We start from the raw sequence: 24,152 nt of genomic DNA on the forward strand, positions 1-24,152 counted from the left end.
CTGTTACGCAAAGAGTTCCAATGATCAAGACAAAACTTTGCACTTCTCCGACGAGCTTTTCATTTCCTCTGTCACACTTTCCCTTTCTCTCTCTTGCTTGCTTCCCCCTTAAACCAAAATTTTCACTGTCTTCACTGTGTACACAAAATCCTTGTATATGTCAGAACCTGACAGCGTTATCAGTCTGAGTATTAGCACTCACTTAAACCCTCACAACGGTGATCACATAATGGATTTTAAAGGTACAGCTCATCCCAAAAATTAGACCATTCCAGTTAAAAATTGCTGTGACCACCTTCACGTAGGAGCTAGTTTCCTTTCTGTGCGTCATAGAAAAAAGATCCCGGGTTTGAATCCACCAGCTGGGGCCTTTATGTGTAGAGCTTCCACATTGTTTGTGTGCCTGTATGTGTCGTCTGTGGGCCCTCCGGCTTACTCCCACAGTTCAAAGACTTTCATGTTTGGGTTACTGGTGACTCTAATGGTTATCTGTCTCTCTGTGTTAGCCATGCAGCAGACTGGCCAGACCAGAGTGTATCCGACGTCTAACTCATGGCAGCTGGAATAGGCTAAAACCCTCCTGCAACCTTGAATTGGATAAGAAGAAGAAGGTGGCTGGCTGGATGGAGAGATACAACCAAAAGAAGAATACAGCTAGCTAATATTACAGAGACCTGCCACAGTAAGGCAAGTCTTCATGGATGAAAGGGCTCTTTCTTTTCGGGAAGCCATATTTAAGATCCTGTGTTTGTGTCCTTTGTATAATTCTTGTGTTAGGGAGAGAGAAAGGAGAAGAATTATGGATATTCTAAATCTTGAGCAGGCAGGAAACAACAATGATGAAGAAGGAAAAAAAGCACACAATGGAAACAATAGCTGGAGGCGACACTTTCAGTTGTTTTACCATTCCATTCCACTTTACTACAAATACGTTTTTTTATTATTACGATGACAGTCTTTTTTTTTCCTTGGCCCAAGCTAAACTGAAGGACCAACAACCCAACATCAATATGGATACCAGAAGTTACTTATCCAGGTCTACTCAGACCTCCCTGGCCCAACCTGCAGCTCTGTCAGACCAGAGACATAATCTCCCCAGCATGTCTTGAGTGTTCCAAGAATCTGTTCCCAGGATATATCCAAAAAACCTCACCATCAGTCAAGTGCAATTAAGTTGCAGTATAATCAATAAAAGGTAAAAATCAATGCAGCTCATATCTCCAAAACCGGGCAAGACACGCCAAAAATAATGTAAAGGGAAAAACAGCACTCCATACTCCAGGAATCTACATACATCTGACTTTTGGGTGAACTGTCCCTTTAAGGCTAATGTCTGTTTCTTCATGAAAGAGACTAAGAAAGGGAGGAAGAATAAAGAAAAAAAATTATTGCCGGACTGCCGAGCAGCCCACACTGCCAGGCCAGGCCAGCCCAGCTGTGAAAACCTCCAACCACATGAGAAAAAGTAAAAGATTCCTTAGAGTCCCATTCCTGCACTTATTGAATTTTTACAACCTGGTGTGCTGCCAGGCACTTGGCTCCAAAAACACTTTTTGTGCCACTGCCACTCTGCGGTCCAGAAAAACAGAAAAGAGAGACAATGAGCAAGACGGCTGGCTGAATCATCCTCCTCACCCACACACTGGCCTTCATCTCCCCTGTGCCAATGACAGACCTACCTGTAGCCCTGTGGCTACTTGCTGAAGGAGAACAAAGGTGTTATAGACCTCCACTGTAAACAGGTGGGAATAAAGATCTGTGATACCTCTGATGACACAGTTGAGCCAACAATGAGTTCCATTCAAGCCGCCACCACGAACTGTTGAATCATAATCAGATTGTATATAAGAGGTAGCCACATTAACGTCACCCTCTTTGCAGCCAGAAGTTACCGTATCTGAGAGGGTGTGGAGTACCAAGTTATCAGATAACATTAGCACGGTTGGTTATAAAGATGCATCACAAACTTTATGGCTGAAACACAGACATACACGTACCTGGCTAAGAAAATAAAACAATTTCACTTTACCAATCTGAGGCACTAACTACCCTACCTCACCTTATCTTAAAGCAGCCAATAATCTAATTTAAGCCCAACAGGATCCAGACTAATAAGTTAGCTGCCACATATCAGACTGTCAACATGCTTTGTAATGCTTTAAACATATTCTTTTTAACAATTAAGTCTTCATCGTGTAGTACTCAGTTTTGTTTGTTTGTCTGTCTGTTTGTTAGCAGTTTAACGTTCAGAGTCGTCAAGATATCATTTTCAATCACTTCTGTATGATGGTTGGTAGGGCTGTGCGATATGACCAAAATCTCATATCCCGATATAAGACAACAATATAAATCACAAAAGTTTAACATTTTTCTGTAAATTCTGTGAATCTCGGGCAGCTCGACTTGCGTTTAGTGTTTCCAGCTGGGCGTCGTTTAACTATACATTTTTAGACATAAGTTGTAACAGCCGCCGTTTTCTTTGTATTTATTACACGGCATGCTGTGGGGAAAAGGCTGTTCATTTATTTTTTAGCACCTGACAGCTCTTTTTTGCTTCTCATTCGCAAACACTCGGCATACTCATTCACATGATTTTAGTTTATTTTGAAAAGCCTCAACATGATCTTTTCAAAATAAGAGCTTTATTGTGAAATGTTTACGTGGAAAATAAACAAGCGGACAGCGGAGACAGGCAATGGTTTTACCATCATTTTTGCTAACGACAACACGTAAAAACAGGCGCTTGTCCGTCCGTAGTGTGGTTATATTAAATATAAGAGAAAGAGAGAACTTTAAGAAATTAATATAGCCACTACAGTGACCATCAAAATTATGAAAAAATATTGCTGTAAACAGTTTATTTTGCAACACCACGAAACAAACGATAGCGTGATAGGAAACGATAGATGTTTTTATATCGTCATCCGATATATATCGTTATATATATGATTTAATCTTGTGAAAATCAGTCATGTCAAATATTATTGTTAACCAAATATCATTACCTGCAATTTTTTATGGATTACCTTCAAACAATATACTAGGCCTCGGGGGACATGAGTATGTAGGTTGGCTAAGCATTTGACCTTCACCTTCACTGTTAGCGCCCGAGGTCAAAGTTGACCTTGAAAAAAATGTAAAGAAACCATATCGAGTAATCCATGGAGAGAGCTGTAAACCCCCTTTTTAATTTTTCAATACCTCGCCCTATGATGTCACAGTGTGACGCCATAACAGGCTGATGTCAGTAATAAAAAAAAAAACATCATAAAACATCAAAGTTTTAGAATAGCCCTCACGTTTTTGTTTTGTTTTTTAAGCTTTAACGTCTAAAAGGCATAAAACCTAAAACTGATTATATCAGACAGCGAATAACTGGCCGATCTGCAGCGAGGCCCAGGGTAAGATAAAGTAGGACTTTGGAATAATAAATGATGCAAAGCTAGAATAAAAACACAGAGCTAAAAATTAGCATAATAGATCAACTTCAGGCAGCAATAGATGGCTTGTTTCAGATGGTGGATGAATTGAGTAGCCGTGTGTAAGATAAATAAGGGCTACTTTTAAACGGTAAGTCATTCAAAGCTGGGGTGGTTGAATCCAAGAATTAAAAAGAAGTCTGAACTTTAAGCAGCCTTAATTTTTTTTTTTTTTTGTGACTGTAAACCTGAGTGAAAATGTGAACACCAAATGTTTTGTGAGTGTTGTATGAGTGGGTTTTGTTTTTTTTTATTTCGTTAGACCGCTAACACAGTACTATTATGTCTGCTTATTATGATGGCAGTTAAATGATTACCATGTGGAAAGCGTTCTGCCACATCCAGCAACCTAATGGAAGTTTGGTAGATCCTGTTCAGATTCATGTGCAGATAAAAAGTTGGTATACGGCCCTGCTTGCATGCTTAAGCTCTGAGGGTACAAATGGCAAACTGTTGCATCACCCCAGACTCTGATACAGCAGAAAGGCAGAGAAAGCACAGCAGACACGACTCCTTTACTGTAAGTCGGCTGTTTATCTTGTTAATGAAAGTGATGTGTGCAGGACTCAAAGGAAAATTCCTGAGCGGATGTCATGAAGCAATCTGCAAAACCCCTCCAAAGGTGACCCAAATCCCGTCACGGCAAGATGATACAATGGCTGAGACAAAATAATTCAAACTGAAGTGGTTGTGTCTGGAGCTTTCCCCGAACTTTAGAGAGCATTAAGCACAGCTGTCAACAAAGAGGGATTTGGTAAAGAACAGGCAGTTGAAGGATCTTGTAAGAGTACAGAACAAACATGGTGGAATGTCAACAACTGCACAGAAGAGCAAGCTGCAGAAAAGCCACACTATAATCTGTCCCATTCAAAAGACAGGTAAGCTAACAATAGCCAGAGTTGGACAGGCACCAAACCTGGGACTACTAACACAAACTTGGTGTCTCTGTGATTTGGTTGTAAGTTGCTCTTAATTTGAAGAAACATCCAAGAAAGATGTTGATACAAAGAAACATCCCTTTGTATCAACATAAAAAGTTCCAGGTCTATTTTCTGTCAATAGAATCTGCATCAAGCCACATTGCAGGCATCCACAGCACAGAGAATCAGGTAAAGTTTCATGATTTTAAGTCACATGCTGACCTATATGCTCTACTCCTCCTGTCATTTGAGGGTCAAAACACAACCGAAAAAACGTGACACCACAGGCACACTGAAGTCTTCTGAGGTAATAGGACAAATGCATTTAACATATGCTTTAACATAAGCTATCCTATTATTATAAAGGATTATAAAGGGGATTTCATAATTATCGTCCTTATAAAATTAAAGAACCACTGAACTGAACAAATATTTTACTAAATATTTTCAACTAATTGATTTTAGGTCTGGTGGTTAACATTTCTTCTTCACTACGTCTCACAAACACAAAAAAAATGCAGGGCAGCCATCCCATAATGGACTCTTCTGACACTGTTCATCCCATAATTAATGGCTTTGCTCTTCAACTGTGATATAACAACAAAAATTACACAGAAATTAAGTAAAAAAAAAAGAGGTTTTACAAAATCTTCACTAACATTAAACATCAGAGCTGAGAGAGTCAGAGAAGCAGCACACGAGTTCCTTCACCTTCTCGATGTGGCTTGAGTGACTGATCAGTAATGTTTAGGAGGCAGCCCAAGCAAATTAATTAACACCTACGATAACCTTTTTCCACTAATATATAACCAAAAGCACTGAACTTCCAATGTTTCCAAACATCCCTTTTAATCAAGCAAAGAAGGAAAAAAAGAACCTGCTCTTACCGTGCCGCTCACCCTGACGTCATAAAGTCGTCCCCAGTCGTCCTCGTGGCTGTCAACCATCATCATACTATCATCCTCCTCCAGGAACCACTCAGCTTGCAGGTCGACCTTCACCTCCTCCCCCATAGAGTGCATCCCCACAGCGGGGAACAGCCCCTCTGCCGACACAGGAACCTCTACTGAACCCACCTGGAGAGAAAGCGGATGTAAAAATCCTGAATAAACAACCCTGCATGCCCATTTGAAATGAGCGTGTTATTATTAAAACAAAAATACCTACCTCTTTCCCGTTTTTGGTGAAAAAGACTGTTGTGATACCTGCTTCTATATTTTCTGAGTGTATTCCACAGCCAATGCGGTCACCACGAGCACATTTCGGGCCAAACTGCTTCCCTATCCCTGTGCCATTATACAACCTAAATGGAAAGAGGAGATAAAAATCCTTTTAAGAAAAGTCCAAGCTTCTTTGAACTACAACCGCATACTTTGTAATCTTGTACAGCTTTCACTACGTAAACCTTGTGTTGCCACAGCTGTCGCACTCTACCACAAAACAAGTAAAAGAATGCAAAAATTATTTCAAATATTCAGTAAACGCAGCCAGACAAGACGAAACGTTCCATTATCTCACTTAACATGAAAGGAAATTAAAAATATGTAAACACAATTACTTTGAAGCGCATAATTACAGCTCACTTTGGCTTGATAATTGGCCACACATCTGTCTGGTGCTGAAATTTGGTATCATCAAGTGAAATTAGATGCTGACATATGAATCAGTTCCTGAGGCAGAATGTATTGCTTTGAAAAGTAAGTCACGTGTATAAATCCAACACACAGTATTCATAGGATGAAGCAAGCAAAACTGGAAGGTAAAATATTTAACTGTTGATGAACTGGTTATTTACTTGTTCATCAAACAAAAAGAAAAAAATACTCTGAAAAAGTAACCTTAAACTACTTCTGTTAAATTTCCTTTTTGCTACTATTAAAATAGTCACACAAAACAAAATATCAACAAACCAAGAAATGAGGAAATGAGCAAGTTAACACTACCGAACCAATATATAAATGCAGCAGCCAAACCATGCAAGAAACCACCACTGCCCTGTAGCGTATAGGCAACTCCAGTTTGACTTACTTGCCGTTGTCAGCGTGATAAGCTACAGAGTATGGCAGCCAGCCCGGCTGGTGGTCCAGCCTGTAGAACTTAGGCACCAGGCCCACAGCAATGGTCCCTCTCACTCCTGTGTCCACTATGGTCACCTACACAAAGACACACACATTATATTGAAAACACACTACAGTGGCATCAGTTACAGTTCATTTAAGCCACAGTGCCAATAATGCCTAAAACATCGATAAAAGTCAGTGTCTAATGCCAGAAGCAAGGGTAAGGGTATAATATTCAGATATGAAATCCACAGCCTGAACTAACTGTATCCAGGTCATTTACAATCACATTAAATTAATTCAGTGCCACCACGTCTCTTGGTGGTCTGCAGTGTCTGCTGGCAGAGGTAGTTGGCTATGCAGAGCAAAGAACTGTTAGTACGAAACCAATGGAGATGGTGTTTGCACGCTGTCCTCCAAAAAATAATTTCCCCCAGGGATCAATAAAGTATTCTGATTCTGATTCTGATATACAAGTAACTTGCTGTGTTGCATTGGGATATTATATTCCATATACTCTCAAAAAATACAAAGGTACTTTCATATGCTCCCTATTTTCCCAAGGGGTCAGCACCGTGGATGGACCACATGTTTGATTTGGCACAGATTTTACACCGGATGCCCTTTCTGACGCAACCCTCCCATTTAGCCAGCCTTGGGACTGGCACTAGGGACCAGCTATGTTTGTGTCTCGAACCGGGGATTTAGCAAGAATAACTAGCTTGAAGTAATTGTTTCCTGTATGACTTTATCAGTCTCTCACATCTTTGTTAAGGAATTTTGTCCTACACTTCTTTAAAATGTCACTTCAGTTCATTGAGGTTTGTGGGCATCCATTTATGCAGAGCTATCTTAAGGTCCCACCACAGCATTTCAATCGTGTTGAGGTCTGGACTTGGAGCCATTGCAAAAGCTTGGCTCTTCATTTTTCAGTTTATCACATTCACCCCACATCACCCATCACCCAATCATGACCCAACTTTGCAAATGTAAACCATGCTGCCATGACCTTTTTAGATAGAAGAGGCTTTCTCCTTGCAATCTTTCCAAACAAACCATACTTGTTCAGTCTTTTTCAGTCACAAGCTTCAACACTTAACGTTGTTTACACCATAACAGCCATAGCCAGCTGCTTTTCGTTTCCCCCACAATGGCCGTTGACATTTTCTACTGTTACTGTTTGTGTACAAAACACTTCTGTACACACTATACCTCAACACTTCTGAATATCAACACTTCACAAAAATTACAGGTTAATTGCAATATTTTATTGTTTGTTTGTTTGTTTGTTTGTTTGTTTGTTTGTTTTACACCCAATTCACCTCAAATGCTCTGGCTGGCATTCATCAGTAACAAATGCTACTTTACCTGAACTTTTCTCTCGGTAAACATTTTTGTGTTTTTGCCAATGTTAGCCACTGTTAACTGGTGTTACTGAAGCTTTCTTTGAATTCTTTAGATCTAACATTGTCAGGCTCAAGCATAGCAAATAAGCTCTATTTCGAAATGAGAATGTAATGAAGCTGTTTATCAAAACAGTGTGATGTTTAAACACTCGAGCCTAACATTAGCTAGCATAATGTTAGCCAGCTATAACAACAACAGCTATGTCTGTTATATAGCTTATATATATTCTATGTAGCAGCTATCCAGAGACGAGAGAGTTGCATGTCTGTTCTGCTGATGGTATTAGTAATTACATAAGCATATTTATGTGCAGTTTTTTGCATTAGATCCCTGCCTTGAGCTCAGAAGATGAGGCTTGTGATAAAAGAGGAAGAGGATAGGTGAAGATGAGGGAAGAGATAACAGGAGGAGGAAAAACTGATGAAAATATAAATGTACAAATCTTAAATGGTTATGTATAGTTTTTAAAAAACTGATATAACTGATAACTGATACATTCTGTTTTTGTTCAGGAATCTGGAACATTAGAATACATTTGTATTTGGGTATAAAGGGATAACACGCTAACTGGGGTCAGCAGAATCAGCTTTTGGGGTTTTTGCACGTTCTCTGAGCATTGCACAGTCTGCTGTTGGAGAGAATTTGCTGGGACTTTTAATCCTGGGAAGACTGTGGTTTTGTTTAACACACACCTGAATGTTCAAACCTGCAAAATGCAAAAAAACCTGCTTTTTTCCAACTGGTGTTGAAACAGTAAAGGTATACTTAGTTTTTCACAGAACTCGATGCAGTCTTGTAAAAAAAAATCATTAATAAAAGTTTCTTTTCATATGACTACAACGATTTGCTGATATTGCCCAGCACTAGTCAGAGGTTATGCAATCCTAATCCTGTACAGGAAAATGGCCCCATCCGGTTTAAATCTGTATCAGCTCCGTTATGTTATTGGCGAACACTCCAAGTTATTTCTCACCTCTCTAGGTTTCCTTCATCCCACCTGTCTCTCTAAGTATATCAACATGTGAAACCAAACTTCTTGGGTTTCCCTTACTAAAGATTTCTGGTCTGATTCCTTTCCAATCTGGCATTTGAGAGATTATAGTGTAGATCACTGGTTTGTAAAAAAGTACATTCTTGGCCGCGGCACAATACCACTTCTGTGCTGTTGAAATATCATTTGTGTCTGTATGATATAAATAAAAGTTACAAAAACATGTGTGACAACTAAGATTAGGAAAGAGCAGGAATGCACGCATGATGTTCCGTTAAGTTATGATAGTTTTGACTTTTTCAAATAAATCTATTAAAACAAGTGGAATGTTGCAGATGTTCAGTCTGGGCTGAAAGAAGCGATGAGGAGGAGAAGTGGAGAGCGAGCAGCGGTACTGACAACGGAGCTGAAATGGATTCTTTGTGAAAGCTGAAAGATGGGGAAACACGAGGATAGCGGTGACGCAGACGCGCACAGAACCCCGACCTTTATCAGAATAAATTCTTCCGAATTTTGAGATATCCTGGGAACTGACAGCATGTGCGTCACAGAGTGGAGAATAATGTAGCGCAAACCTCTGGGTAATGACCAACGTAAAATCCACTAAATGTCAAAGAAATCCATCCTCCAAATGTGATTCTTGTTTCAGTATAAACATTATTATTGTGAAGATTTTCCTTGCAGGGGAGAGAAGAGAGGTCATATGTGAGTTTGACATCAGATTTAAGAGAAATGTCAACTCTGGCACATATCAGGGACACCTCACAGCTATAAGAAATAATGTCAAAGCATGCTGCCAGCCTGCATAGAGTCTCAGTAGAGGAATATTTTAACATATATCTGAAATGATGCTTCTCATGTCAAGAAGAAAAGATGTGAAAAGAAAACTAGAAGAAGTGAATCATTTGAAGAAGTATGGTATTGCTGGAGGGTCCTGTCTTAGTATATTTGCAGCCCAGCAGAAAGAGACTGGTTCAGTAGATATCAAGCCCCGTTCAAAACGATTTGCTCGTAATGCATCGCTTTGTGGCTGATGTTTGGTTGCTAGTGGACATTCCAGGCTCCCCATTGCGTCAGTAACCCTGTAACATATGTACCACCCCCCTCACATGCCAATCATCGGTATCCTACTAGTGAATCGGTCGCTGCATCAATGCCTCATCTAAAAGCTGATTTTAAGGTTCACTCGGGGCTTGTAAATCCAGTTTTTTCACCTCACTACAGGCCATTGAGATTCTTTGACATTTCATGGTCTCTGGTTACCACATGTATTCAAACAGGACCAGTAACTTCAGACCAGTAAATTCTTGGAACGGCCTCAAGGTGACTACCAGCTCAGTAGTTCCCTGAAGAACTACAGTCCCTCAAGGGTGTTTTTTTTGTCTAACTTACCCATGTGGATGCTGGATTTAGGAGTATAGATACGTGTGAGTATTAATGTTAAATCTAATCTACTAATAAAATATGTTTTATTATTAAAGATTAAGATTCCCAGTATATATATGTAGTGATGAAAATTTGCTTTTTGTGGGTTGGTAGGGGAAAACATTGGACACTGCCTAACTGGCTACAACAGTGCTGTGTACGGTAGTGAGAAGGATGTTCAGACTATAATCTGTGGTGACTGTGTCCACCCCAGGCTACCCCTTGGCTCCGCCCGTGTCCGTAAGGATAACAACTATCAGAAGGAACTGACGCATCAGCTTTGCTATATAAATGTATAATAACCTCTCCTGCTGCTAGTCTGAATGCCTTCCTGTCTGCTGAAAAACACTGGTGTGGTAGACTAATCTCTGCGCTTACAGATAACCACCTAACCGACACCCCATCCCTCATTCCAAAGCAGCTGGGACATTTTTGAGGTAGTGGTTTTGCACTGGTGAACTGAGGCTGTAGGGGGGCACCGAGAATTTAATATGAAGTTGAGAAAATTGTCAGCAACTGGATTCCAGGGGATAAAATGGCTGGATGGAAAAGCAATCGCGGGCACAACCAAGGATGGTGGTATGTGGGCTATCATATAATGAATAACGATCCACTGATTTCATATTGTTCATCCACTTCTGCTGGACTTAAACATTACAAAGAGGAAGCAAGAGAACAAATAAATCCTGGTACTTGGAATACAATAAAACAATGCTGACATGCAGCATCACTATCGATGTGCCTTACCTCAAAGTAGCAATTTCCCTTTGATAAAGGCCGGCCAGCCACATAGCATCCCACTTCTTCAGAGTTCCCTTGGTAACTAAAGAGGAGAAATTACAGGTTAACAATGGGTGATTTCTAGTAATTGCTGTATGCACAGTCAGAAAGAATACATCTCATCTCACACAAAGTCCTCTTGATTTTGATCAATAGGCACACACCGACACAGCAACAGATGTGAGAAATAAGATGGACATTAAAATGCTAATAATAACAAAAGCAGATTTATATAATTCAAATAAACCACACACGTGTAATGATTGCAATTGTTTCTGCCCTTTGTGGACTTTCTTTTGAGACTGTTGTCTGCTGCGTGTTTGATCGGGGGAGCAGATCACTGCTGCTTTATTTCCTTTGCCATTCAATTTTGAAAATTAATAAATAAATATATCCATGATGAAATGTCTCTGCAGACAGCTATACATTTGTGCAGACTCAAATCAATTCTCTTTGGAAATAAGAAGAATTTGTTGAGAACAAAAATGTTAAGCTATGCAAATAAATTAGACATGTCGCTATTCCTGCCTCAAATAGCACACATAAGCACAATGGGGCCACATATACAGTAGTTAAGGCAAGGAGTGAGCTTCCAGACATGGTGCATTATCCTGCTGGAAGCCGCCATAAGATGATAGATGGGTACGCAGTGGTCAGAAAGGGATGTACATGGTGAGCAACAATACTCAGATAGGCTGTGACTTTGAAATTATGCTCAATTAGTGCTAAGGGGGAAAAAAGTGTGCCAGGAAAATATCCTCCACACCATTACAGCACCACCACCAGCCTCAACTGTTAATACAAGGCAGGATGGATCCATGCTTTCCTTGTTGCTTACCCAAAATTCTGATCCTATTATCCAAATGCTTCAGCAGAAATGGAGACTCATCAGACCAGGCAACGTTTTTTCCAATCTTCAACTGTCCAATTTTGGTGAGCTCGTGGCAGTAGTGGCCTCTGTATCTACTGAAGTGTCTGGTGACTTTATTTTGTATAGAAAAACCCTGTGTTTAGAGATTTCAACCAGAAAACCTCCTGTACATCTTTAGTGTGTGAACTTCCAAGCCTGTTAAACCTTCATGTCAGGAAATTTCTACCATCACCAGTGTTGCTTTGATGATGGTTGTACTGGCCCATATTCTTCCCTACTTATCCATCTTAGAGTCACACGGGAGATGGAACCTTTCCCAGGATTATGTTCTACATAAATAAACTGACAAAAAAATAAATTGCCAAACTGACTGTTACTGGAAATGAAAATATTTATCATGGCACTGATAACTGTTCCTAATGTGCATCAGTAATTACAAGAGGCTCCAAAGGTCTAAGCAATACAAAACAAAACAGTCCTCTCTTCACCCTGTTCAACAAAGCCAAATGATCTCTTCAAGTGAATCCCCAAACAGTGGCATTTAAGAACAGGCTGACCTGAGTGTGTCTCCATCCTTCTGCAGCCTCATATATCGCTCCTGTGCTGGTCGACCATCACCGATGTCTCTGACACGACGCCTCAGATTCAGGAGGCATCTGTGGTGTAGTACGTTGATGTCATCCATCTGAGTAAAGAAAATGGAACTGTTAAAACAAAATAAGCACTTTATGATCATGTACAGCAGGCTCTGTAATCTTTACTATCAAATCACACAGGCCAATCTGTTGTCTAATCTCTCTTCTTTTCTTTTTTTTTGGGGGGGGGGGGGCATGTCCGGTTTCCGGTTAATGATGAATTGACTTCATTCTGAGACATGTAATTCTTTATGTTCTCCACAAATTATTCCAAACTCTTTGTTCTTCATAGCCACAACCTGGAGTGATGTTTACATGTGCCTGGTCAAACAAATCTAAGAGTGAGGACAATTTATGTCTCACCCTTCTGCACTTGACCTAAGCACTGCTCAATAGGCTACGTTCACACTGCAGGTCTTAATGCTCAATTCCGATTTTTTGATCAAATCCAATTTTTTTGTCTGCTCGTTCACACTACAAATAAAATGCGACAGCAAACGCTCTCTAGTGTGAACCCTCAAAGCGGCCCGCATGCACAAAAGAAGACGTCATACACAACGCGCTCTGTTTAGACCCAGAACAAACTGTTGTTGTTTGACTGATGGCCTTAATATAAAGACTTCGGACTTCATGTTTCCCGATTTTTGCTTTAAGTTATTTTGTTATTTACATAATAATGTAGATAACCTAATAATGATCCTTATTGCTGTTTTAGAGGAGCGGTGCTTCAAAGGATAGTTGCAGATTTCTGTCAGAACCTGCAGGTTATGCAGTACAAATAAAATGTTAACGTTTCTCCAACGTTGTCTTCCCAGCAGTTTCACCGGATGGCCAGGAAGCGTTCACGATGTCTTCTCTGGCGCTGATAATTGGCGTCTGTCTTGTGTCAGTGACGTAAAAGACGGATTTAATGCGACATGACCGTTCAAACAGCAGTCGCTTTCTGAAACATCGGATATGTATCGGATTCAGTACCACATACGAAAGTGACCCAGATCGGATTTGAAAATATCGGATTTGTGCCGTTCACACTTTCATACCATGATCGGATATGGGTCGCATAGGGTCAAAAAAATTGGATTTGATGCGCTTTCGCCTGCAGTGTGAACGTAGCCTTAGTTGCTACTAGGGCTGGGCCATATTATACCGTTCACGGTAATACCGGTATAATGTTAGGCTACGATAGGAAAATGAAATATCGCGATAGAATATGAGTAAAACGCGCATGCGCAGTGCCTTTGTTTTCATACGCACATGGCCGATTGTTGAGTGAAACAGATGAACCAGAATTGGTTTGTAAAAATGGTGCAACTTCAGTGATGTGGAACTGGTTTGGTGTTTGTCAGTCAGATACACAACAAAGCACATTTTTTTGCAGAACATGCAAGCGGCCGTCGGACTAAGATGCCCTTAAATCTGGGAGTAATCTGGGTCCTAAACTCCGTAAACTTCAGGTCAAACGAACACTGCAGCATCACTAAGAGTTAAAAACTGTCTAAATTCTTTCATCTTTAATAAAACGATCAGCATTGCTGCTTTACCAGGTGTAACTATGAAGTTTAACTTCCAGGCATCCATGAAAACAAAATGTATTACATTTAACGGAGTTAGAAGCTAGCAGGAAGCTAGCGGAAGTTAGCTCGCTAGTTTCGCTAGTTACCTAAGCATGATATTGCATGTTCTGACGGAGAGATTTCTGAAAAAAATCAAACGTACAGCTCTGCTATCACTTCCAACATAAATGAAGACAGGAAACTAAACAGCAGTGACGTTTGTAGGGTTACTGAAGTTTGGCTAGCTGGTATATAATTATGTGCTACGTGATCGCTAGCGACACAGCTATGTTAGCATAACATAAACAGTGAAGCTGGAGGACAAACACTAACACTTTTCCACTTATAAAAGTTAACGTGAAGGTTCTTCATGGTTAGAGACAAATGCAATCGCATGGCAGGATGCTGTAAACGGACCAAACTTCAGTCAGGAGAACAACTGAGATAATCCATCCACAATACGAGGTTAGTCATTAATATACTGCAACAACATGGGAATAGAGCAGCTGCCAGAGAATTCAACATTAATGAATCAATGGTACAGAAGTGGAGGAAGCAAGAAGAATGAGTTTAATAAAGTTTGATTTATCTGACTGCTTTGTTTCGCTTAATGTGCCTTATAATCCCGTGCACCTTATGGTCCGAAAAATACGTACTGCACACTGCAGTTTAATGTTGCAAAGCACCTCTTTTTAACTTCAGTGGATATTATACATGGTTATGCTCAGGATATGTCAGCCCATTTCTACTGGAAATGCCTTTTGGTTAAACTTTCAGCAAGGAATTTGCATTTGCACTGTTACATTTTTATAAAGCTTTAATGTACATAAAAACCAGCTTCTTGTTTAAGTGAAAATAAATGATAGGTTGTCTTTTTGCGCTAGTAATGTTGTGGAGTTGTATTTTGTCTCGCATCAATTATATCGTCAGTTATATCGTTATCGCAAATTTTCAAATATATATCGTGATAAATATTTTTGGCCATATCGCCCTGCTCTAATAATAATAATAATAATAATAATGGATACTTTATTGATCCCCATGGGGAAATTACTTGTTTTTCTCTGCATTTGACCCATTCACTCAGTGAAGCAGTGGGCAGCCCACTAAGCAGGCGCCCGGGGAGCAGTGTGTAGGGACGGTACCTTGCTCAGGGGTACCTCAGGGTAGCCGTTAAGTGGATTCGAACCGCCGACCTTCCGATCATGGGGCGACCACTTTACCTACTGAGCTATCCCTGCCCTGCCCTGTCTCCTCCCAGGATTGAACCAGGGATCTTTCGCTGGTTAGGCAAATATGTAAACCACTACACTACAGAGCTAACAGACATCAGCTTGAAGGCTTATTTGATCAACTCTAGCCTCCCATTTTCAGTTAAGCCCCTTCTCACACTGACGAATGCAACAGTTTGACTGTTTATCTTATTTATTCCTTGGAGTAACTGGAAAGAAAATAGCTGAGAAACAGTCTAAGAGAAGTCGAGGAAGTCAGACAGACCTCTCAAATTATATAAATCCTCTTCCAGAGGCTCCCAGAACTCTGGGAGAGGATTCTGAGGGGTCTGTCCAACAATTTAGTAGTTAATAGAGATGGACCGATCCGATATTACGTATCGGTCCGATACTGACGTAAATTCCTGGATCAGATATCGGAGAGAAATAAAAAATGTAATCCGATCCATTAAATATCAAAAAAGCACCTCACAAAACTTGCGACACGGCGTAACTCGGTTCATAACCGTAGCACGTCGGAGCAGTATGTGTCACGTGATAGAGCGGCTGTGTGTATTTGTAGCCTCGCTACCAAACCAGCATTTTATCTCCGAGGAAGTGATCCCAGAGAGAAGTAAAGCAAGTGTGTAAGTTCATCTCTGAATGTTTGTAAAGCATTCCCACGTTAAGCTTAACGACCGATATATGGAGCGACTGCCTCTTCTCTCTTCCTCCCTCTCCTGCTGCTACTTAAAACGTGAAACTGATCAATGATCAGCTGATTGGCTTTTCTGTCGCAAGTCCGTCTCTCTTCTTTGTTTATCGCCCACTTCGCGCCAGAAAGAGGAAACCAGCGGCTGAACAACAGCAGCACGTTTAAGCTTGATAATCTTTTGTTAGAATTTATTTAATATTACTTTCTAGACCAGGATCCTTTTCTACATAGCTGACAGCTAGTAACTGTGCAGGGGCGGATCTAGCAATGTTTAGCCAGGGGGGCCGATAGGGCATTAACAGGGAGAAGGGGGCACAAAGACATACTTTGACCTTTGGGGTATGAACTAACAGCCAGACATTCACCTTCAGGAATTTCTGGTAGAGAGCAGTATTCATGTTTCCATCAAATCAAATCAAATCAAATCACTTTTTATTGTCACATCACATGTGCAGGCACACTGGCACAGCACATGCGAGTGAAATTCTTGTGTGCGAGCCCCACAAGCAACAGAGATGTGCAAACACAACAACACAAACGAGCAAAATACAAGAATGGCCAACCTGAAACTAATAAATATATGTACAATATATAATAGTGTATGCATTTCTGGATGTGTATACTAAATATTTTCCTACGTGTGTGTGTGTGTGTGTGTGTGTGTATACACATTTTTACAAATTAAATAGTAAAAAAATAAAATAAAATAATAATAATAATAATAATAATAAAATATATAAAATATACAGAGTTGAATATGTGCAAAACAAGTGGCATTTATATACAGTGTGGAGTGCATAATGTTGCAGTTACAGCAAGTCACGCTGAAGCAACAAAGCAACTTCAGACCAAAAGCTGTCGCTCTTCTTATGAAATGCTGTGTTAGTTTTACGCCAAATGTAACAAGACGCAAACTTTTCTGTCATCAGTTCCCAGACTTTTTTCTCCCAAAGTCTTTGGAATCATCAAGATGTTGTTGGCAAATGTAAGGCAAGCCTTTATGTTCTTTTTGGTTAAGAGTAGTTTTCACCTTGGTACACTCCCATAGATGACATGCAGTCTCTTTCTTATTTTTGAATCATGAACACTGAATCTTAACTGAGGCCTTCAGTTCTGTAGATGTTGTTCTGTGTTCTTTTGTGATCTCCTGCATGAGTCGTAGATGCGCTCTTGGAGTAATTTTGGAAGGCCGGACACTCCTGGGAAAGAGCACTACTGCTCCAAATTTTCTCTATTTGCAGATAATGGCTCTCACCATGGTTCACTGCAGTCCCAAACCCTCATGAATGCCTCTCTAATCCTTTCCATGACTTTGTTTCTCATCTGTTCTTTCTTTCGATTGTGGCATGATGTGTTGCTTTTATCCTGTTTCACTTCATCAGACAGATTCTATTTAACAGAATTCTTGAGACAAAAAGTCTGGCAGCAATCAGTAATATGGCAAATATAGTGAACTTCAGTTGAAAATGAATGTGATTAATTGCAGTTCATTCGTGATTTAACGAGGGGGAATTTATTTTTCACACAGGGCCAGGTAGGTTTAAATAGCCTTTCTGCTTTTTCAGAGAACTGTATACACTTAATAACATGTATAAACCGCCAGTCAATCATACAGATGAGTTCCTAAATAAATCTCAGTCTTAATCGTCACCTACTTTCTATAACCATTTTATGAACTATTAAACATGTATCAGCACGAAGAAACAGGTGGCACACACACTGAAGCTAGCCAGAATAAATCATAGTTATGATAGTTATTGACATTTATTAAAGTTTTAAATTCTATAAAATTCTTGCTTCCAATGACCCCAAGGCATAAGAGAAACGGTACACTAGAAATACAAACGTAAAGCTTTCGCCGTCACAGTCGCAAGAAGGGGGCGTGCCGATGTTTACATCTGTCATCCAGCTGCCGTGCTAACGAAGATGCTAGTTTTAAGTTCAGGTGATGGTCAAACAGGTAACTTGTGTATTGTTAGCTGAAGGTTACAGTTAAGGGATGATTAAACGAGCCTCCAAAATTACAAACATCAGCTCACCAGACGAAGAGGGGGAGAAAGCGGTTGAATTTGGCCAGGGAGCTAAACGCAGGTTAGCGTCATTAGCGGCTAATGCGATAGCCTCTTTATGCTTCAGCGCAAAGCAAAGAGAACAACGAGAGACTGTTCCCTAAAGCCGGAGAGCCGAGTTTTGCGTCAGTGTAGCCGTCATTTCCGATAACTCACTCGCTAACCTGCTATCTAGGCAGTAAATGAGGCAGAAACTCACTTTCGTCCATCAGCTATCCATCCATCAGCGGCACACTTGTGTAAACTTTGGGAACGGCGCTTCCCAGTGACGTCACGCCCCATTCCGCTGAACGGGCCAATTGCAGCGAGGTTTGAGAAGTGGTGAGAAGCCACTTGGCCAATCCCGCTTCTGCGATGTATATATCAGCCATGTATTTGGCACCATTCATTATGTTCATGAATCCCTCACCACACACTTTACACTCTGTAAACCTCGCCTTCTGTTCACAGGTTCTGTTTCATTATCCCAAACTGAAACATTACTATAAATATGAATTAGGCAGTTGGCTACCTCAGTAGGGGTCCAGAGGGGATTTGACCCACTCCCCACCACAGGGTTTGTGTAGAAGAAGAAGTGGCAGCAGAGAGAGAAACTTTCTGAGCCAGTTGGGACAGATCTGAACTTTTATTGAGGAATCAAGAGAAGGAAGAAATTGTATTTAGCCTGCCCGAAGGAGGAAAAATGAATAATCCAGGGCACTGTGGAAAACAGAGCCCCCGTCGGTCTGGCAAGTGTCTTGGAACATTCTCCTAATATGTGGAAAAGGACTAGAAGTGCTGCGGCTTGCAAGCTGATGGGAACACAAGATGGCAGGTGATTTCTGCCCTTCTTGCCAAGATTAATCAGAACAGCAGGCGGCTGATGGCAAGGCCGAAATTGGCCTCATGTAGCCCTGAATTCCAGCCAGTACAGGCCGGTGGGTATGTCTGTATGCTCTGCAGAGTCTGAGCTGCTACTGCGGGAGCCAGGCACATGTTTTAACAACTAAATGTCTTAAGGTCAGGCACTGTATTAAAAAAAAAAAGCTAGTGAGAAATGTCATTACCACTCAGCGTTGTTGGCTTAATATAAATATTTATGCCCTGTTTGTTTGCTTTTACATCTGTATGCGGACCAGTGAAAGGCAAGGTAAAGTTATAACCTTGATTATTATCACGCATAAGCACTGTTTGAGAAACAGCACTCCCTGACGGCTGCAGACTCCCCCAGCAGGACAAAGCTCCTACCAGACTACAAAACCTGAAAGGAACACAATAAAGGGCCTAAGGTGTTGAGTTTTGGCCTCCCCCAGTCTGATCAAACATCCCAATGATGTGCCAGAACAAGCCAAAACCACAGAGGTCCCACCCCTGTAACTCACAGCACCCAAAGGATCAGCTGAATGGACATCCAGAGAGTTCCCGTGTCCATGCCCTGATGGATAAGAGCTGTTTTGGCAGACTCAATCAATATTAGGCCAACCTCTACCAGTGATGTTGTAATCCTGTGATATGTTGCAGGGATAGTTGGGCATAAGTGACAAGAGTGGCAAAAAAAAAAAAACAGAAAGAACTGCTCCCAAAACATAAATGCTTTTTCTAACTAAATGACTATACACAAAAGTGCAGCTTTGACTAAGAATGAGAGGTCTGATCTAACCACTTCACTCTCTCAACTGCAGTAGTTGCAAAGTTACTTTTTGCATATGCCTGTAAGAAAACAAGACTTGTGCCTTTTACAGTTTTGTGCGCTGTAAAAACATCATTTAGATACACTGAATAATCTGAATCACATGAGAATATTTAACATAACTGGGCTGAGGTGTCCATTTTATTATGCCACGGTCAAGTGTTGTACATTGAGAAGAAGCGCAGAGGAATCAGTAGCTGAAGAAAATCCTCACTGAGTGGAGCATAATTCAGTTTGGTCTTGTGCATTTGTCCCTCTCCTCCTCCCTCTAATTATCCAGATGATTACTCTTCCAAGTCAAACACCTGGCAAGCAAAAGCTCCAACTGCCATTTAATATCTGATAGCTACTGAAATATAATCTAGAGGTTTAACAGCTTATGAAAGACTGGATTAGATGTAATGCAATATCCGACATGGCAGTGATTAGGCTGATGCACGCAGTTGGTGCGTGGAGTAAACTTACATCAGTGTATGAGCACGCTGGATTTCTTGGTGTATTTCTTCTGAATCCAGCTCATTCTGTGAACTTTGACACGTGTGACAGAAAGACGGAGTATTACAGGTGTGTAGCTCAGTTTTAGGATTACATGTTTGCTCAGGAAACATTCTGTCATAACCTCAAACCGAACTCGAGCAGGAGCGAACACACAGCTGTGCATTTGTAGTGGCGAATGACAATGCAGTGGCAGCGCCGCCGATGGAAGCTCATACTATACATTTGTGTTTGTTACCATGGCAAATGTTCTTCCAGAAAGGTCTCTGACATTGGAAAAAGTGCAAATGGCTGAACGTGACTTCTACTGTTTATGCATGGGTGATGTTGAACATAAGTGGAAGAAGAAGGACTAGATGAATGTGTTCGTATATACCAGGAAAGGGTGGGGAGATTTTGATAATTTCTGAAAGGAACATAATCCACCCCCCACTTGCTCTGTCTCCCTCCCTGCCACCTCCCTCTCTCTCTCTCTTTCTCCCTCTCTCTCTCTGAGTCCCAGCCCCTGAAGGTGTCATAACTGTGCTCTCTCTCTCTCACTCTCTCTCTCTATCACCGCCTTTCAGATCTTTAAAAGCTGGTGCTTTGCCGTGTCTCTCACGATCTCCATTTGTCTCATCTGGCACTGCAGGGGACTCTCGACCGGCAAAGCACCAAGGAGAGCTACTGTATAGAAGCGGGAGGAAGACTGAGGAAAGAGGAGAGAAAGGGAAAGAGAGTAAGAGTGAGAGAGAAATATACATCCAGAAATAGCATCAGCTACATTTAACTGACAGAGAGTGACAGTGTGGAGAACCTGAGACCTGGACAGAAAATGCCTATCCTTTCTAACTTAACAACCGTTGTATTGTTGCTCATTGCTCACTGCGGATCATGGACCGGGGCGAACCGCTTGGGTCCCTTCAAGGTCTGCCCTTCCTGCAAGGATCCACTGGGGGCAGGTCGGCCCCCCAGGGACCATAATGCTGCTGGCAGCACGTCAGTGCTGGCCCAAGGAGAGCCCTGTGGTGTGTACACCCTGACCTGTGCCAAGGGGCTCCGTTGTGTTCCCCCACCAAGGGAGCACAGCCCCCTCCAGGCTCTGTTGCAGGGAAGGGGCATTTGCGCCAAGTACAGCAAGACTAGTCCCACCGAGAGGCCCCACCCCACAGGTAAGATACTGTATTTACACACACACGTGCATGAAATCACATAGGCACGCACCTACAGATGCAAACAGGGGCTTGCACGGCAACTGCATATAGGCTTGATTTGAAGGGGATATATGGCGACAGCCACACATTAGTGTATATACAGTGTGCCTCCCCCAGTATTGCTATAAATTGCATGTGATGCTGTGTCACTTACCAGCACAAGAAGGGACAATTAGTATGTGGCATTTAAGCCTGGTTGCATTTTGTGCACCACTAATGAATTTGCAGACCTCTGGCATCTGTTCCGCAGCACCTCTGGCTTCGCTGTTGATGAAAATGTCAGTTCCTTTTATGGTGGAAAATCACCACAATCACATTAACAAAGAGAAAACTACACCTTGTGTGAGCTTTCTTCAATTTTGGGGGATCTGTAAGTGAAGATATGCACCCATGAAGTGTTATTGTTACCATCCATTTCAGTGACAGGGTGCATGACAATGATCTGTCCAACAAGCCGGCTTCTCTGTAGAGAATTTAGAATGAATGTGAAAACTGTAACAGTGTCACCTACATTCTGATCAAGCTGCTTTTTATTGCAGTGATCTCCATCTACTGTTCAAACTGAGATACTGCGATTAACTATCTGAAAAGGAGCCGTACTGACAGAAATTAGGTCTCTCATTAAATGGCCAGCACACATGCATGTCCTCTTACTGAAGGTTCATTAATGTACTACGCTAAAAGAAGCAAAGCTATATCACAAAGTGTGAGTGCATTATTTTAAGTATATAGTGTATGATCTGACAATGGGTGCTGTTTTACCGGTATCATGCTTCAATGTTCTCATGTCGGCGTGTCATTTCCTCTCAGGTCCACATCCTTCACACAGTGGTGACATTGAAAAAGTAAGTTCATCCTCTTATTGTGAGATAAGCTACTCCATCTTCACCTAAATCATTAAAAATCTGACATTTCTAACCCTGTTATGGCTGTATGTTGAGCTGCATCTACACAGTTCTTCCCATAGATCCTCTGTCGTTTGGGGTGTTGCAGTGGCATGTACACACACACACACACGCACACACTGCTCTGAAGCCATGCATTATGGTGCATGATGTGTGTGCTGCTATGCGGCAGAACTAATTGAGCATGATGTGAATCAGGAAAGTTTCGAGCCGGCCGCTGCCGCTACAGATTTCTCAGTTAGTGAGCTGGTTTGCTGTGCAGTGTCTGAGCCAGTATGGATGCTATAAGTAGAATGCGATAGCCACCTAAATGGTCATATTTAGGTGGCTATTGCACAGTTCAATTTCTCAAAGTGACACAAAAACGCAGAGTCACTTCAAACCATTCAGTGACCTGAAAATCAAAAGCATTGTATAACAATATGGTTATATAATGATATACAATATGTGACATCTGATCTATATATATAGAAATGTGCATTTTCTCTGCTTCTGGCTGGAATGCTGCATCACCGTAGCTAATCCTTAGTGATTCACATCGACATGTGTTCTGCAAAGAGGATTTCTGCCAACACAATCACCTGAGGGGGGATAGCAGCTTGCCACTGCCACTCTTCATATTAAGGCAGGTTCTCTCTGTTTGCCTCTGGCGGTGTTTGAAGTCACACTCTGCGTTGCTGTTTTCAGGCACCCTGTCGCAAGCTGCTCAATAGCGTCCTGAGGGGTCTTGAGCTGACAATCTTCCAGTCTGACCGCGACATCTATATACCCAACTGTGACACTCGTGGCTTCTACAGGAAAAAGCAGGTAGAGCATTATCAGTAGAGCTATCGTGAGGCATGACAGTGGAACTTTGTTGAGCTTATGTGATGGGAAAATGTCTCGTTGCTGCACTGACTTGGTGTTACTGTACATGTGTCAGAGCTGCACTCCACTGCAGCTTTCTGTTCAGTGCATCCACAGATTAGTGTGTGACCACAGGGGCTGAGAATAACTGACACCTCTCTCTGAGCCTCTCAGCTGTGGGCTCAGAGAATCACTACTGCGCTATGATGACATATCATTTTCTCTCTCTGCCTCCCTCACCACCTTTCCTACCCTCTATCTCGGCGCTCTTTCCCTATAAAAATCTCCCTCTCTTTCCTTTAATTTCACACAGTGCCGCTCCTCCAAGGGCATGCAGCGTGGCCACTGCTGGTGCGTAGACGAGCTCGGCACGCCCGTGCCTTCACGTGCCAGCGAAGATGGTACCATACCATGCGATGGCGAGTGAGGGACAAGTCCGCCTGGTTGCTCTCAGCCTGGAGGAGGTGGAGAAGGAGGAGGGCGAGGAGGAGGTGGAGGAGCAGGAGCACGGGGAGAGGGGGTGGCTTTAGCTTGTGCTAGACACTGCCTGGACAGGAGGGAGCAGGGATAAACCACTTCCTATGGAAAATACACACCAGTTAATGTCCTCTCTATAAGCAAGACAAACACACTCTCACAGTCCAGCAGTAGCAACAGTAACATCTGCCTGAATGTTCAACAGTTGCAGCAATGTCCTCTGCGTCGTGTGGTGGCGCGCTGCATGCTCACATTATTGCTCCGTGAACTGCCTCAGTGATCCAAGCTGTATCTCTCCGAATGATCTCTATATTCCCTGGCTCTTGTCCTGGCTTTCTGGTAGATTTTTATTTTCCCTTTTCACTTTAGGATAGCTGACACTGCCTGTGTTTGTTCTGATCTCAGTGGGCTGAAATACTGTTACGCAGGTGATGTGACACAAACGTTCGAA

General features: G+C 41.7%; 2 protein-coding genes across 2 annotated transcripts in view; one reads left to right on the forward strand and one right to left on the reverse strand.

The window, feature by feature from the left end:
• The window catches only part of spryd3 (SPRY domain containing 3), an 80,845-nt gene extending 62,484 nt beyond the window's left edge, over nt 1-18,361 (reverse strand). The window contains exons 1-6 of the mRNA XM_085344428.1: nt 18,316-18,361; nt 12,491-12,637; nt 11,030-11,105; nt 6,428-6,552; nt 5,567-5,702; nt 5,287-5,475 (exon numbers count right to left, since the gene is read on the reverse strand). Of these exons, the coding sequence (XP_085200554.1) occupies nt 5,287-5,475; nt 5,567-5,702; nt 6,428-6,552; nt 11,030-11,105; nt 12,491-12,618 (654 nt within the window). The 5' untranslated portion in view covers nt 12,619-12,637; nt 18,316-18,361. The remainder of the gene's footprint in view (nt 1-5,286; nt 5,476-5,566; nt 5,703-6,427; nt 6,553-11,029; nt 11,106-12,490; nt 12,638-18,315) is intronic.
• Nucleotides 18,362-21,073: 2,712 nt separating this feature from the next.
• Nucleotides 21,074-23,651, forward strand: igfbp6b (insulin-like growth factor binding protein 6b). Its single transcript, XM_085344413.1, has 4 exons — nt 21,074-21,431; nt 22,284-22,318; nt 23,066-23,185; nt 23,538-23,651. The coding sequence occupies exons 1-4, from the start codon at nt 21,095-21,097 to the stop codon at nt 23,649-23,651; spliced, it is 606 nt and encodes a 201-aa protein (XP_085200539.1). The 5' UTR covers nt 21,074-21,094.
• The last annotated feature ends 501 nt before the right edge of the window (nt 23,652-24,152 follow it).

This window comes from Diplotaxodon limnothrissa, linkage group LG20 (assembly GCF_057381915.1).
Source record: "Diplotaxodon limnothrissa isolate DT_005_m linkage group LG20, D_limnothrissa_male_GT1.1, whole genome shotgun sequence".
NCBI lineage: Eukaryota > Metazoa > Chordata > Actinopteri > Cichliformes > Cichlidae > Diplotaxodon > Diplotaxodon limnothrissa.

Coding starts and splice junctions, on each gene's coding strand:
- igfbp6b (XM_085344413.1), top strand. CDS start 21,095: ATGCCTATCCTTTCTAACTTAACAACCGTTGTATTGTTGCTCATTGCT. Junction 21,432..22,283: donor CGAGAGGCCCCACCCCACAG/GTAAGATACTGT, acceptor ATTTCCTCTCAG/GTCCACATCCTTCACACAGT. Junction 22,319..23,065: donor ACAGTGGTGACATTGAAAAA/GTAAGTTCATCC, acceptor TGCTGTTTTCAG/GCACCCTGTCGCAAGCTGCT.